Source organism: Lissotriton vulgaris, chromosome 8, assembly GCF_964263255.1.
Source record: "Lissotriton vulgaris chromosome 8, aLisVul1.2, whole genome shotgun sequence".
In the NCBI taxonomy this organism is placed as follows: domain Eukaryota; kingdom Metazoa; phylum Chordata; class Amphibia; order Caudata; family Salamandridae; genus Lissotriton; species Lissotriton vulgaris.
Genome location: NC_141696.1, coordinates 1,500,532,778 through 1,500,548,746, shown reverse-complemented (window position 1 = coordinate 1,500,548,746; position 15,969 = coordinate 1,500,532,778). Strand labels below are relative to the sequence as shown.

The 15,969-nt window shown below is 47.1% G+C and overlaps 1 protein-coding gene across 1 annotated transcript in view; it reads left to right on the top strand.

Annotated features, from left to right (window-relative positions):
- The window catches only part of CCDC191 (coiled-coil domain containing 191), a 170,825-nt gene that overhangs the window by 128,105 nt on the left and 26,751 nt on the right, over positions 1 to 15,969 (top strand). The window contains exon 13 of the mRNA XM_086935594.1: positions 11,428 to 11,529. Coding sequence (XP_086791720.1) covers positions 11,428 to 11,529 — 102 coding nt within the window. The remainder of the gene's footprint in view (positions 1 to 11,427; positions 11,530 to 15,969) is intronic.

Below are 15,969 nucleotides of genomic sequence, written 5' to 3'. Positions count from 1 at the left end.
TCATCGCACCCCAACTCCGAAAGATCTTCAACAGCTCAGCGCCATGAAACCTCTGGGTGCCCGTGTGCTTAACAAATTCAGAATAACATAACATAACATAACATTCGAGACCGCCACCTTTCTGAAAATCTGGAAACATGCAGAGATCAACGCCCTACTCAAGAAACCCAAGGCAGACCCAAAGCACCTTAAGAACTTCTGGCCCATCTCCCTGCACCCGTTCCCGGTGAAAGTCATCAAGAAGATCGTCAACAGGCAACTAACCTGCTTCCTTGAAGAGAACAACACCTTGGACTCATCCCAGTCTGGATACCGCAGCAACCACAGCACCGAAACTGCCCTCATTGCCGCCACCGACGACATCAGGACCCTGCTGGACAACGGCGAAACCGCGTCCCTCATTCTCTTAGACCTCTCGGCCGCCTTCGACACCGTCTGCCACCACACCCTACACACAAGCCTCCACAACGCAGGGATCCGTGGCAAAACCCTAGATTGGACAACCTCCTTCCTCAACGACAGAACCCAAAGAGTCCGCCTCCTTCCATTCCGATCTGAAGTCACCAGGATCACCTGCAGCGTACCCCAAGGATCATCGCTCAGCCCGACCCTCTTCAACGTCTACATGACACTGCTCGCCAACATCATCCGATCCACAACCTCAACATCATTCCATACGCCGATGACACCCAGCTGATCCTCTCCCTCACCAAAGACCCCGCCACTGCCAAAACCAACTTCCATGAAGGAATGACGGCCGTCGGTGAATGGATGTAGAACAGTCACCTGAAACTGAACTCGGACAAGACGGATGTCTTCATCTTCGGCTCCACCCCCTCCTCCTGGGACGACTCCTCGTGGCTGGCCTCCCTGGGAGCTGCGCCGACACCCACCGACCACGCATGCAACCTGGGGTTCATCCTGGACTCCTCACTGTCAATGACTCAGCAAGTCAATGCCAGCTCCTCTTCCTGCTTCAACACTCTCCGTATGCTTCGCAAGATCTACAGATGGATCCCCACCGGAACCAACAGGAAGGTCACCCAGTCCTTCTTCAGCAGCAGGCTGGACTACGGCAACGCCCTCTACGCGGAAACCATGGTCAAACTCCAGAAGAGACTTCCAACGCATACAGAAAGCCTCCGCACGCCTCACCCTTGACATCCCCCGCCACCACATCACTGCCCAGCTGAGGGACCTGCACCGGCCCCCCGTCAACAAGATCACCTTCAAGCTCCTCACCCACGCTCACAAAGCACTCCACGACGCCGGACCAGCATACCTCAACAAACGACTCCCGTCTGCCAGCTTTGCTCCGCTGCCCTCGCCACCGTTCCACACATCCACCGAATGACCACCGGCAGCAGATCCTTCTCCCATCTCACCGCCAAGACCTGGAACACTCTCCTCATCCACCTACGACAGACCCAGGACCTTCTGACCTTCAGGAGACTTTTCAAGACCTGGTCGTTCGAACAGTAGCAGTCCTGTTCCCCCCCCCCCCCCCCCCCCCCCCCCTCAGAGCCTTGAGACCCTCACGGGTGGGTGAGTAGTGCGCTCTACAAATGTTTGATTGATTGATTGATTGATCATCTAGTCTTGATAAATCTATACTAAAATTAGTAATAGCAAGCTTGGTAATATATATCTTTACATTTAGAGGTAAATTAAATACAAAGCACACATAACTGGCCTCTGAAACCAAGTGAAGGACATCCCTTATTTGGGACAGCATAATGAAGGCCAGGACTGGGCAGAAAATTAAGAAAGTGATGATGGGAATCACGGAAACCCATTATTGGAAGGTTCAGCATCAGGAAGCGAAGAAGCATCCAGCGGATTATGCCCCTGAGACATCTTCTCAACTGGTGGACGCGAGCCACAGATAGCATTATAAGATATCATTCTCATCAGTTGGCATACTGTAGACGTAGCCTGTCGCCCAGTAGTATACTGACAGAGGCTAATTAGATTAAACTCCAAGACACTTTGCAAGGCTTTGAAAAGTAGTCCAGGGTGTACTAGTCCACCACTCTTACACCGAAGCCTATTTTGGAGTACATTGGTGTAAAATGTGAGCCCATATCAGTATCGATGCCCGGGCTGCTGGCGCAAGTCGCCTCTTAGTTCTCATTCTGAATAGTTACCAAATAAAGAGACGGGCGCTGGCAGCTGGAATCACAAGAACAGAGTTTTATTTCTCATCAGGAGAGCCTGTCATTTCGGACACGAAACACAGTGTCTTTCGGGAGATGCTCTAACAAGTGAGCTGAGACATCTTCTTTTATACCTTACAAAACACTTGGCATTACAATCACGATATTGTGAAACAAGGAAAAGACATCCCCATAATCCTCGTGTCAATCCTACCCCACATATGTTCACAATAGGGACCCTTGACCTGCTGATAAGAGGGGAGGGTAATCACGCAGCTGAGTGTTCCGCCAATTTTTAGGATGTGTGCGCCTGATCGTAGCCCAGGGGGTGGGGTGGCCAGGATCAATAGTGGGTTCTTTGAAGAGGAGTGACTCCATACAATAAGGGGCAATAAACAGTATCTTCTGGCTTAGGCGTTGGCCTCGGACATGTGTGGATAGTCCATCGCGGAGGGAGGGTTTACTAACAGAGGGGTTATTCATGAAAGGAAAGGAGGTGCTGGTCAGGCGCGGCCGTGACTCCCAAGGACAGGGTCTTGCAGAAGAAGAAGGTTTATGACTTGCCCGTGTGAGGGAGAAGGGGAGAGCCAGAGTGCTCACAGGGACAGAGTCGCACAGAGAGAGATCTTATGACCCGTATATGAGAGAGCGGGGGCAGTCAGGTGCAGCTGGGGAGGGCTATGTCAGCTGAGGCGAAGGATGCCTCTTCAAGAGGAAATGGGGGGGTTTGCGTGGGTCAAGCAGAAGGGTTGCCTTTCAGGGCAGGGTCGCGCAGAGGGAGAGGGTTTCATGGTCTATGCATGTGAGAGAGGGGGGGGGGTTCAAATACGCGCAGAAGGGAAGCCGGTGATTCTAATGAGCGGGCAAAAGGCCAGGGTGCCTAAAATGGCTGTCATGTACACGTGGGCACGGGCTTTTACTGGCGGAGTGATGCGGTCAATATCTTATGGTATTCATGGTGCTTACAGGGAGAGGAGTGAAAAAGGGCAAATGAACACTGCTTATGTACATCACTTTTCCTAATTTTCCACAGTCGCCCCTTTTTACATAACAGAGTTCATTTTTGTAATTGATGGGGGTACATATAAACAGGCGTGGTTGATGAATTAGCATTTGTCAATACTAACATTTGGCATATAATCATGGACAGTTGATGTGATGGGCAAAATGCAGCACATAGGAAATTGCATTTGTCGAGTTCCTATCATTTCAAAAGCACTACATAGCATAAATGTTTCTGACTTAAAAATGTGACCAATGAACATCTTGACCGAGTAGTTGAGGGCGGAATTCAATTCAATTACACAAGATCTTTTCGTCACAGTGTCTTTTTAGCAGTGAGCCATCACTGGTAGGCTCTAGTCCGTGTCCTTTCGTTGGCGCTGTTGAGCACCGGCGGTGGAGCTATAGGTCCAGCTCGGGTCCATCCTTACGCGTTGCAGGGTGCGGTCAGTCCTCTGCTGTTAGACCACAGTCCTGTTCTCTAACCAATCCTTTTAGTGGCGCCTTATGCTCGGCACCCATATTCCTGCGGCGTACCCCATTTCCACCTGGATGCTGTTCTTCCTTTCGACAAGAAGTCATGTGGAAAAGAGGGTGTGTGGTTTTGATAGTCGATGGGAGTGAGAGGGCGGAGTGGGGGCAGATTTTACTGGGACACACCAAAGGGACCAAGGGAGCAAATGATAACAAGCAAGCAAGCCCATCAACCGGGCTTGAAGAGGGGGACGGAAGCTTCAGGCACGTGTGGGTAGGCGGACAGAGGGCTTCAGGGCAGCCTTTCATCCTTTCGTTTACCACATTGGAGAGTGCTGCCTCGTCCCGTATTCCTGTCGTGCTGGGGCTCCACCTTTGGTCGAGGTCGCATGTGTCCCATGATCTGCGGCCAGGCTGTGTGTCACGTCCGACCCTTCTCCTCCGGTGATCGTATATCTTTGAAATAGGTACAAAACAAGCTTTAGAGAACTGGTCAGGAGAAGACATTTATGCATGTGAATTCTTCCCTCAATCCTACGCACTTGGGAGATACGCTCATCGGTCACAGTCAGAGGTTCATTACCAAGCAGTGCATATGTCAGCATTCCTACTGAGTTCATGCCCAGTTTTATTCATCGTCTATACATGTCACATATGGAGAAAAAGTCAGACTCTTATCAACTGTGCATTTCATCAAACTCAACATTTCGGAACCTCCAGGGAGACTCGTCTTTCTAACCTGAGCCTTAACAGTTCTAACATTTCCCTTCAAGGCTGGCTAACCTTTTCAAACAGGGCGGGGGCGCTATAAAACAGGTTTTTCTCGAGGGACGGCAGTTACTCATGGTCATCATGTTTATATCCGGGACAGCAGCTGGGGTCAATCAAGTGGGGCGGGGATGCTTCGGGCATTAGCGCTTGGGTGCAAAGGGGTGGGGCGATCTGGGCATTGGAGGTCAATCTAGACGTTGGCGTTCGTCTCTGATGAACAAAAAAATAAGGTGCCATTGACATACAGTTCCCCTATAAAAGGCCAGATTGGGGGACTTTAGTCGTCCTACCTGTCCTTTCCTTCTCAGCCAATTCGAGTTCATTCATTTTGCAGAAAGGAGAGGTAGTAATATGGCGAGATACGATCATTTTAGTTTCGGTCAATTTCGCTGAACACCTTCGCGTTCAATAAGTATCCAATCAGACTGGTGCCGGTGGGGCACAATTTTACCACAAAAAGGAAGAAGAAATAGGGAGACTCTCATAGAGAGTGAGAGCCGTCCGCAATCTAAACGAGCCATTCGGTACACGTATGACATGTAGAGAGAGGGAGAGAGAGAGAGAGAGAGAGAGAGAGAGAAAGAGACGTGTACGAAAATAGGTCATTTAGTGCGCTCACAACACAGAACAGCAGGGGGTCAGGTAACGGAGAGACGCAAACAGAGGGAGGACATAAATCCCTACAGTACACACACACAAACTCAGACGAAGGAAGACAGTACATGTATTACATATATAAGACATTCACGACAAAACATAAAACAAATATTGGCCAGAAAGATCTATCTTTACATCCTGCGTATCTTTAATATCCTATTTACCTACGTGCTTAGCTCTTTTTACCTTTCCCTCCTTTTCCCTCTCGCTTGCTATCTTTGCGAGCGTTCCCAATTGTCAATACTTACACCTCGGTCAGCCGGTCAGAAATTAACCTGGTCGGGCCATTGCCCATAGGTGGATCTTAAACCACTTTTGAGTTTCTTCTTTTGGTTGGAAGTTCTCCAGGCTGAGGCAACAGAGGGTATTGATCAGGAGAACAGTCAGACAGCTTGGTTATATCTATAAGAGGGTGAGAAGGAGGTGGTACATTTCGAACATCAACAACGTTTCTAACTTCCCAGACGGGTGGTGCCTGGGTACCCTTACCTCAGGACTTTTCCTAGTCCTTTCCCTATCTAATAAAACGTCATAATCGCGTTATCTAGTGTGCTAATTTTCGAATCTATTTCCGTCATACAGTACCCGTCAAGTTTCTATGTCAGTCCATCCTCCCAGTCGTCCTGACGTGCTAGTCCCGAGTCAATTTCTGTCATACAGTACCCGTCAATTTTCCATGTCAGTCCATTCTCCCAGTCGCTATGCTCTAATGGAGGAACAGTCATATCTAGGTCTAGCATTAGTACTATGCTCAAAGCTCCTCCTTCCTTTATCGTCGGTCGTTCGATCATTGCTCTTCCGTTCTTCAGCCGACGTTCCGACACGACCTGCAGAAAGGAGGAGAAGAAGGGGGTGGGGGCAGCATTCAAAATACATCAACTTGCATAAATCCGAGAATATTTTTACCTACCACATACTCGACCTATCTCCACGGGGTGCATTCTCTACCATTTCGGCGTTTAAGCCCACAGGGATCAGTAGTATCAGATAGATAATCATCGATGGTCTGTGTATCTACATAGATCACACGATCGTGGCCTTATAGGTCGTGTGCAAGGGTGGCGGTCAGGTGGTATTTCCGTGGTGTCGTTTAAGGGCGTCTAAAACACTTTTCCGGCTGCCTGCGACACATAATGTAGCTGCTAAATATCGGGCCCTTTTTAACCTTCAGCCTTAATCATACTGTACGTTTCTTATGTCGGTGACAGTAGCCATACATTTCGATAATATTCATAAATACAAACACTACGAGAATATTTGCGTGTTCAAAAACTTTAATGAAAAGGTTGGCGCACAAATACGGGCCTACAACCCAGTGGGCCGGCTATGGAGCAGGCTGGAACTGTGCATAAGGGAAACGAAATCGGTGGCCATTTATTTCATAAAGTGCAGCAGTGTAATGAAAATCATATCGAACTTTCTTAAGCGGCTAGTATAATGCGTGTCAAGCGTTCAACAATATCATCTCATTATTCTACTATTTGCTCAATATCTAATGTATATCAATTCATTGTTTGAATGCTCACTCCGTGCCTATTTCATACCAATTCATAGCTGTCAACACATAATTAGTACCCACTCTAAATCAGTTCATCATCCCAACACATAATCAATGTTCATTTTATATCGCTTTCTTTTTCAAGCACATACTCAATATCCTTCTTATCTACTTTCATTGTCCAAAAACTGCGTACATATCCCGGGGCATCAAAAGCTGAACAATCAGGGTGCAACAAGGATTCTTAAAAAAAAAAGGTCTCATTTTGTGTCGGCGCCATTTTGGGCGAGGTCAGGCAAGTCCCAGTATAGTCAGATTGCCTCCACTGACTCGTAGTAGGACCAGAACCTTCCGTTGGTAGTTCAAAAGTTTTTCGCAATGTGGTAACAGTCTAACAATATGGACCATCAGTCAAAGAGTGGGGAGGCCGGCAACAATTTTTCCTACCGGGTCATTCTGGCGTTCCACCGGAACTGAACAAGTCTGTACCTTGGCTGTATTTTAGCCATTTCCAAACTGAGGCTGGCGCAGGCAGGAGTGCGCCGATGTCGCGGCTCCCAGTGAGGGGGACGGGGGCGCCCATGCGGAGGGGTCGGGGGGCCCCCCGGCTCTCATAGAATCTTCAAAGTTGAGGAGAGAAGGCTTGGGGCGTGTGCCCGTCCCGGGCAAAAGACCGCTTTTCGATGTGGACCCTCTTTAAGCAAGAGCGTTGGGGTGTCGCTGGAAGCCTCCACCTGGAGGGAGGTGGGGGAGGGTCGTTCGCGCCGCCTCCCCCTTCCAGCGACCCCGCGCCGTTCTTCGGCTCCAGCGCTTCGGTATTGGCCGTGCCGGCTATTGAAGATGGGGGGGGGGTCGGTGGCTGAGGCAAGACATCCCCCCCTTGACATGTGGCGGGACTACTTGCAACTGTCCAGGCGTTGCCGTGTGGCTGGACTACCTGTCATTCTCAGGCGTTGACATGTGGCGGGACTACCTGTAATTTTCAGGCGTGGTCATGTGGCGGGACTATCTGCAACTCTCAGGGTTGTCCGACCTCGCCTTGGCTCCGGTCCTCGTCGATGGCCAGATCAGGCAAGAGAGGGGGTGGGGGGTGGTCGATGGCTGAGGCAAGACAGCTCCCCCCCCCCTGTGGCCTGCAGGGCAGCAGAAGAAGGAAAGGGAGAGACTTCCACGATTCCTCGGGCCGTCCACCCTACAGCCTCCCCTTCCGACTGCGGCCAGCCGAGCCCTGCATGCATCGAGGCCTCGCCTTCCGGACGGGCGTAACCGCGGACCTGTTGCACTTCGGGAGCTTCCGGAATGGGGGTAGGTGTCTAATTGATTTGTATCTATTTCATGTTACCGTTATTTGGGTGTGGCAGACAATGAGGCAGACATGTTGGGAGCGGGAATAGGCAGCGGAGCCTAGCTACCTCGTGGCTATTTTTGCTGTCAAACTTTTCGCTATTTTATATTTCTTATTACGAACTGTTTCTAATGTTTCTTATTTTTAGTGAAGTCGAAAGCTCATCAGGGGGTTACTGACTTAGCCCGATTTCTTTTTATTATTCCTTCTTTTCCTTAGCGTGTTTCGAGCTAAAGTTTTCTGTTAGTAGGGTACGGTGATCACTTCATTTTTATATGTCCTTCCATTAGGGGTACTCCTGGACGGACCAGGTGAGTTACCTCCAATAAATGGTCCGGGTTGGAACTAGATTATCGATCAAAGGGGAACACATATCCCTTCATTAGGGTATCATCCTGGGCGGGCCAAATGATGTACCTCCACTTACTAGGGTAGCCTCCTGGGCAGACCAGATGGGTTACTTCCAATAAATGGCCAACAAGTTGGGGCATGTATCCTCCATAAGGGTAGCCTCCTGGACGGACCAGGTGAGCTACCCCCCAAATAATAGTCAATCAGTGGGGAGTGGGTAGGACTGACGGATTACAACGGGGACAAAAGTCTGCATCACCTACCCTTTTCTACCTGCAAAGACTAGACAGAATATTTCTATTCCACGTTGTTTGCAAACAGAAAATACCTCAAACAAACAATTCCTGGAACAACAATGTCCAGTCAATCAATCAATCAGTGGGGAGAAAAACAGGCATGACGGATTACAACGGGGACAAACGTCTGCATTACCTGCCCTTCGCTATCTGCAAAGGGAGACAGAATATTTCTATTCGTCTCTGTTTGTGGACAGGGAAGATCTCAAAGAGCAACAATCGATTATTAAATCGATTTCAAACAATCAGTGGGGAGAAAAGTAGGCATGACTGATTACAACGGGGACAAAGGTCTGCATTACCTACCCTTCTCTATCTGCAAAGAGAGACGAACGTTCCTATTCGCCGCTGTTTGCAAACAGAGAATGTCTCGTTCTCAAGAAGAGAACCAATATTTCAAGTAGCAACCAAAGCTAAATGAACCAATAACAACAATATCAGTATTCAAATACCGATTCCAATACAATCAATCAAACAATCAGATGGATGAAACCATCCTACCAATCAGGCGTAAAACGCCCTACTTAATCTTACCCGGACCGGACCATATGGATAGTTCTTTATCTTCCTCCTCCAGCGCCCGATCGTTCTCTTACTCCGTGTAGCATTCCTGTGGGATTCCAGTCAGGACAATAGGTCACTCGAGAGAGGTCCGTTCAGAATCGGTGAAGTTCTTTCGATCGGCAGCCGGACGAGGGCCCTCTCAAGGCAGGTATACTCCAATCATTTAGATGTTCACTTCTTCGTCTGGATCTCTCTTACTGGACCTTATGTCACTGATGGGCCCCGCGTTGGGCGCCAATTGTAAAATGTGAGCCCATATCAGTATCGATGCCCGGGCTGCTGGCGCAAGTCGCCTCTTAGTTCTCATTCTGAATAGTTACCAAATAAAGAGACGGGCGCTGGAAGCTGGAATCACAAGAACAGAGTTTTATTTCTCATGAGGAGAGCCTGTCATTTCGGACACGAAACACGGTGTCTTTCGGGAGATGCTCTAACAAGTGAGCTGAGACATCTTCTTTTATACCTTACAAAACACTTGGCATTACAATCACGATATTGTGAAACAAGGAAAAGACATCCCCATAATCCTCGTGTCAATCCTACCCCACATATGTTCACAATAGGGACCCTTGACCTGCTGATAAGAGGGGAGGGTAATCACGCAGCTGAGTGTTCCGCCAATTTTTAGGATGTGTGCGCCTGATCGTAGCCCAGGGGGTGGGGTGGCCAGGATCAATAGTGGGTTCTTTGAAGAGGAGTGACTCCATACAATAAGGGGCAATAAACAGTATCTTCTGGCTTAGGCGTTGGCCTCGGACATGTGTGGATAGTCCATCGCGGAGGGAGGGTTTACTAACAGAGGGGTTATTCATGAAAGGAAAGGAGGTGCTGGTCAGGCGCGGCCGTGACTCCCAAGGACAGGGTCTTGCAGAAGAAGAAGGTTTATGACTTGCCCGTGTGAGGGAGAAGGGGAGAGCCAGAGTGCTCACAGGGACAGAGTCGCACAGAGAGAGATCTTATGACCCGTATATGAGAGAGCGGGGGCAGTCAGGTGCAGCTGGGGAGGGCTATGTCAGCTTAGGCGAAGGATGCCTCTTCAAGAGGAAATGGGGGAGTTTGCGTGGGTCAAGCAGAAGGGTTGCCTTTCAGGGCAGGGTCGTGCAGAGGGAGAGGGTTTCATGGTCTATGCATGTGAGAGAGGGGGGGGGGTTCAAATACGCGCAGAAGGGAAGCCGGTGATTCTAATGAGCGGGCAAAAGGCCAGGGTGCCTAAAATGGCTGTCATGTACACGTGGGCACGGGCTTTTACTGGCGGAGTGATGCGGTCAATATCTTATGGTATTCATGGTGCTTACAGGGAGAGGAGTGAAAAAGGGCAAATGAACACTGCTTATGTACATCACTTTTCCTAATTTTCCACATTGGTAGTGTCTCTTAAGAAGCCTTCGGGTTCTTCCACCAGCCATTATCACCAAGTGCCCTCAAAGGTGCACTCTTTTTTTTTCCCACCATAAGCATTGTGGCAGGAAGCCACTGCCGCAGGAAGCCAGTGGGCAACAAAGTTCTCTTTTACTAGCACTGAAGAAGCTGCAGGATTCCTAGAAGGTCAAGCATCATTCCTCATAGCTAAACAGCCTAGACATTAAAAAGTTAAATATGATTTTTGCTAAACTATTAAAATATTACCCAAAAGTGAAGGAGAGCTGGTTTATTCTAAGCACATGCATGTTGTTTGTTAAACAAAGCTTGTTACAGGTAAATAGCCTTGTAGTGTGCACATGCATGCTACCAATTAGACTTTGCAGGGACATTTGCGGCCATATTGACAACATAAACTGTTCATAAAGAGACTTAGAAAGTGGGCACAGATAGCACTACTAAAATGGATAACTCTTGTAGTTATCTAATAAAGCATGTATCTCAATTTGTATTGATAATAGGACCCTCAGTCTAAAGATGTAGTGCAGATATTATTGATTTTTTATGTGGACAGAGATCCATATTTGACATACCATCAGGGCCGGACTGGGAACCAAAACCGGCCCTGGCACAGTGTTTGGCTGACCCCCACCCCCCAAACCCCTCACACCCGTGGGAGGTTTGGGGGTGCCATCGAGCTCTTTGCCACAGGGCCGTTTTTCTGCCGATTTTGTTACAGGGACGATTTTGCAGCTATGTAACAAAAACGCCCCCCAGGGGCCCAAAACCAGCCCCCACCCGTGCGCGCACCGGGGAATTGCCCGCTACGGCCCGTCCGGCCCTGCATACCATTAGTTCAAACTTTGGTAAAGCAAAAAAAAAGTCAAATATGTAGGCATGTCTTCTTATAGCCAGTTAGTTGAAGTGCTTTAAATGGACTAATTATTTTTCTAGGCTCAGCTAAAGGCAGACGAAGAGGAGCGTCAGAGGCAGGAGGAAGCCGCAAAGGAGGCGGAGCTTGAGAGGAAGCGGGAGGAGAGAAGGCTGCAGAAACAGGTATGTACTCAGCCGCCACACCGCCCAGTCATAGATTTCTCTGCTATTTTAATGAACTGTGACATTAGAGGACATGTTTCGTATTATCCTAACAAACTGCAGCTAAGTGCTGTGATCCCTCCTGCTGTAATCAGTGGAAGCCAAAGATGCAGGGCCCTTCCCCCAAGTGACACAGGCCTCTGCAACTTTTAAAGGTCACAAGATGTCTACCATAGACTCTTCTGTGCGTGGGACAAGGAAAGCTGGAAGCCATTGTTGCCTGCATGAGAATAGTTGTCAGAAATTATCTTGCAAAACCACAAGTACATATCTCGTACGTGGTCAGTTTCTGAAAGTGACGCTAGTAATACTATGATGCATGAAGTAAACACAGATAACTAGGGGCAAAGTGCATAGAGGCAGAAAATCCATGTGGCGTTTAATATCCCACTATCCTCTCAGAAGCAAGACGTGACTGTGGAGTCCACATAGGCAAAGATATAAGCGGCCCTATTAAAAACCCTAATTACCATAAATGATTTTTTTTCTTTGTGTCTCGTGTTCTGCTAGCTCCATATTGCTGCTTTGCTTCTGACATATAGAATAGGATTCAAATTTAAACATCCATTTGGGCAGTAGAGTTTAACTTAGATGTGCATATATTTTGCTTTATGAGTGCAAACTTAGTATTGCCATTTACAAAAAGTAAATTTCAACACCCCTGTCAATTTACCAACACGTGTTATTATACCCTTTGTGGCGTTATATTTTGTGGTGATAAATCTGCTCCTGGGATGAGGAGTTGAATGTTCCACAGCGTAAATCCAGTGAACACCCTCAACCACGAGTTTCTAAGTATTCACAAACTTGCATATGGTAATGGTTGAATATTTAAACCTCTCTTTTCTTTTTCTGTTTTTGTTTTATTTTGTGGGTCTGTCAAAGGTAATACTTTCAACCTACCAGAGACTGAATATTGTTTCTTTGATTCTCTGCCTTGAGAAAGCCCTAGGCATCCAGCTACTTTGAGCAAAACACGCCTTTGCTGTACATTCTTTTATATCGGGCTTCAAATCCTGGTGCTATTAATAAAAAAACATTCAAAGATGCAGGCAACTCTTTGGGCATTTATTCCTCAAAAACCCCAGGTACTGCCTGTCTCCCCCGAATTACTTCTACAATTATCTGGTGGCATTAGAGGTGTTGCCACCACACAGGCAGTCTTATCTCTGGAACACTGAATGAGGGATCCTGTCCGGGTCGCTTAACCCTTGAAGCCTCACCCCTGCTTTTTGCTACACAATTCGAATATACAAACACGTCAGATGCAAGATAGACTTACTATCTTTGATGGGAAGGTAGAAGGGAAAGTCCAAAGTTCGGGCTGTTGTAAGAACGTGGTTTTTCCATATAAAAACCCTTTGCACTCCAGAGAAAAATAAATAAAACAATATGTACATTTGCTAAGCATTGATATGTGTTAAAAGAGTGCCCCCTCATTAATTACCTATGTGTAACTACTTGCTTTTGAGTACTGCTGTGACTGTTGCAACTTCTCATAGTACTCGAATTCTTGGAGAATTAAAAAAAATATTCTACACTCAAACATAGGTGTGTAGAATTACTATTTTGGTGGGGACATCGAATTGTCAGTACATATGTATACATTTCTCTCGTATTCCCAGCAATGACTGAATGTTAAAAAAAAAGTCAGTGTTGATTTATTTGAATAATCTTGTTGAGGAGAGAGGGCAGTGCTGTGCTTTACAACTCGCATTAAGCTGTTTCCTGAATGAGATACTAAGGGCCTGATGCACAACACAATGTGCACCCAGTTAGAATATTTATCCAGGGATTTGGTGTATGAATTATGGTTTGTTTGGCTGTTGTACAAGTTATGGTTTGTGCTCTAACCAAAACTTGCACATTTCAGTGGTTTTAATTTGTAACCATTAATGCAGGTTAGCTGTGTTTTTTATTAGGTGAATTTCTTAGGGTTTTTTAAGCATAGATGTTATAAACATAATTTCATTTTGATGTTTGTTTGTTTTTTATGATAAAGGTTACCTGCACCAACCCTCTGCTTGTGGGCATCCTCAGCTACACTGTGGGTTTTGACCTTGGGGACTGCCCAATAGCCAATCCTGTGCCCAACCCTACGAAGGCATCCAACTCCCACAGAGCATGCCTTTGACCATGTGCAGTGGGGATTGGCCAAAGGTCTAGCCTCTGGCTAGGCCCTGCGCCCAACACTCCATGGGCGGCTAAGGCGGCGCTGACCTCAGGGCCTGCGCCCATCTCAGTGGGTCAGCCAACACCTGTGGCGCATTTCCTTTGGCACTGTAACATGGAGTTGGTCTCAGGGCCTGGCTTCCGCCCATAGTGCACAGCCTTCAGCCAAGTGCAGTGTGAGTTGGCCGGAGGTCCTGGCCTCTTGCAAGGCCCTGTTGCCACCCTCCTCAAGTGGCCAACACATGCTATGCACAGTCTTCAGCCATCTGCAGCAGGATTGGCCATTGTGCCTTGCCTCAGACTAGCCCTTGCACCCAACTGTCCACAGACATCCAGCTCCTGCTGGGTATGTTCTTTTGTTTTTATTTTTCCCATCACAATGCACCGTGCACCATAATAGTTAATGGTGGCAAAACAGAAATATTTCTGTGATGGTCTGACGATCATAATGCAGCAGATTTGCTGGTTTTGTGAATCTGCAATACACGAAGGGATTGAAAGCTCCCTAATTCAATGGACTCCCTTTCATTTTTGGAGAATTTTTAAATTAACAGCCCAGGTATTTAAAAAATTGAACCTCTTCATGTCCTATCGGAGCAATTTTTTAAATGTTCATTTTTAGAAAACTACTGAAGAGATTTACACAACAGAAGAACAATCCTTGCGTAAAGTTCTACCTTTGTGCTAATTTGGTGTAACTCTGTAACGCTGTCCTTTATTAGGTCAGGAGCTCGAGTCCCCAGAAGTAACTAGTATGCCCTCCTTTCCTAATATACTAGAAGTACCAATCCTAGATTACCATCAGCTGGAGATGGGGCCCCTCCATATGGGGGTAACTGTCCATAATAACTGGGGGGTGCATGAACATGGGTATAGCGAAGGATGATGCTGGGGATGGGAATGTCGAAGTGGTGAGAACCAATGAAGAAGGTTCTGGAGTCCCTCAAGAGGCTGAGTGGGTCCCTAAAACATCTCCCCCAGCTCCTCCTCATTGGGAATCTTTTTGTACTGTTCCCAAATTAATGAGGATTTTTAATGGGAGTCTCCTCCATTTCTTCCATCAGCACAGCCGCTTAATTTAGGGGTTGGGCCAAGTCATAATAACAACCCTGTTGAAGGACCTGGTATTGGCCATCTCTGTAATACCTTGAATTTTGTTTCTTTATTCGATGGTGAATTGGGCCCAATGAAAAGAAGTTTTATCTTGAAGCTCTTACTGGAAATTGAGGCCCTGTGCCTGGTGTCAGTAAAGATATTGACTCCGTGTAATTGGATCCCCTTGTTTCACTTCCGAGTTATAGAGTCACAGTTAGTTCTAGGATTGTTGTAATGCTAATCCTGGCCAATGTTGACCATTTCCGGGAAAAGATTGTATTGATGTTTTTCCGTTTGAAGTGACCATAGACCCTAAGCCTGATAGCCTTTGAGTGGGCACCCATGAGTACACTCAAGATTCATGCAGTAGTAGGCGGTTTGCAAATTTGTAGGATATCACAATCGTAATTCGTAGAGATACAGGGAGGAGAGTGATATGAGGACTAGTGGGCCAGGGAATCTGGGAAGGAAGCTGAGTTAGCTCCCTGGAGTTGGGTAGCAGGAGCATTGAATGCTTAAAAAACCCCATAAAACTCCCAATGTTGCAGAGGTAGCCCCTTGGATAAAATCTTTTCCTGGAATATGGCGGGCTTGAGTTAGTCTAATTCCAAGTTAAACTTTTTTATGCGTTTTTGTCCGTTGATAATTTGTAAAAGGTCATGCCAGTGAAGGTATAGCATCTTACATAGGAGTTGTATAAATTGGAATCCTAAGGTGTTTGTCCATCCCTCAAAACTTTGCATCTCTTTAAAGTTAACCCTGTGCATTGTAATAGAGGGACTTTACACATCCTTTCTTTTCGTAAATGTGTATATCCTCCATGGAAGTTCTTCTGACTCCTTAGTTGAATCTATGTTTTCTTTTGTACACAATATTAGTGTTTCTGAAGATTGCTCATTGATCATTATTGTGGGTGATTTGAATGCTAAAATCCTGAACTGTTCTTCTTTGACTTTTGGGAACTCCGAGTTGAATGAGGTGTGGAGTTTTCTAGAGGCTATTGTACCTGGCATTCTCAGAAAGCCTATGCTTTCTGGATTGTCTGAGATCCAGTGACCTCATTTCTTTAAATGCAGGTTCCCAGAGGACTCTCCAACCTCTTTTACTTTTCCCTCCTCTTGAGGGTGATCATTA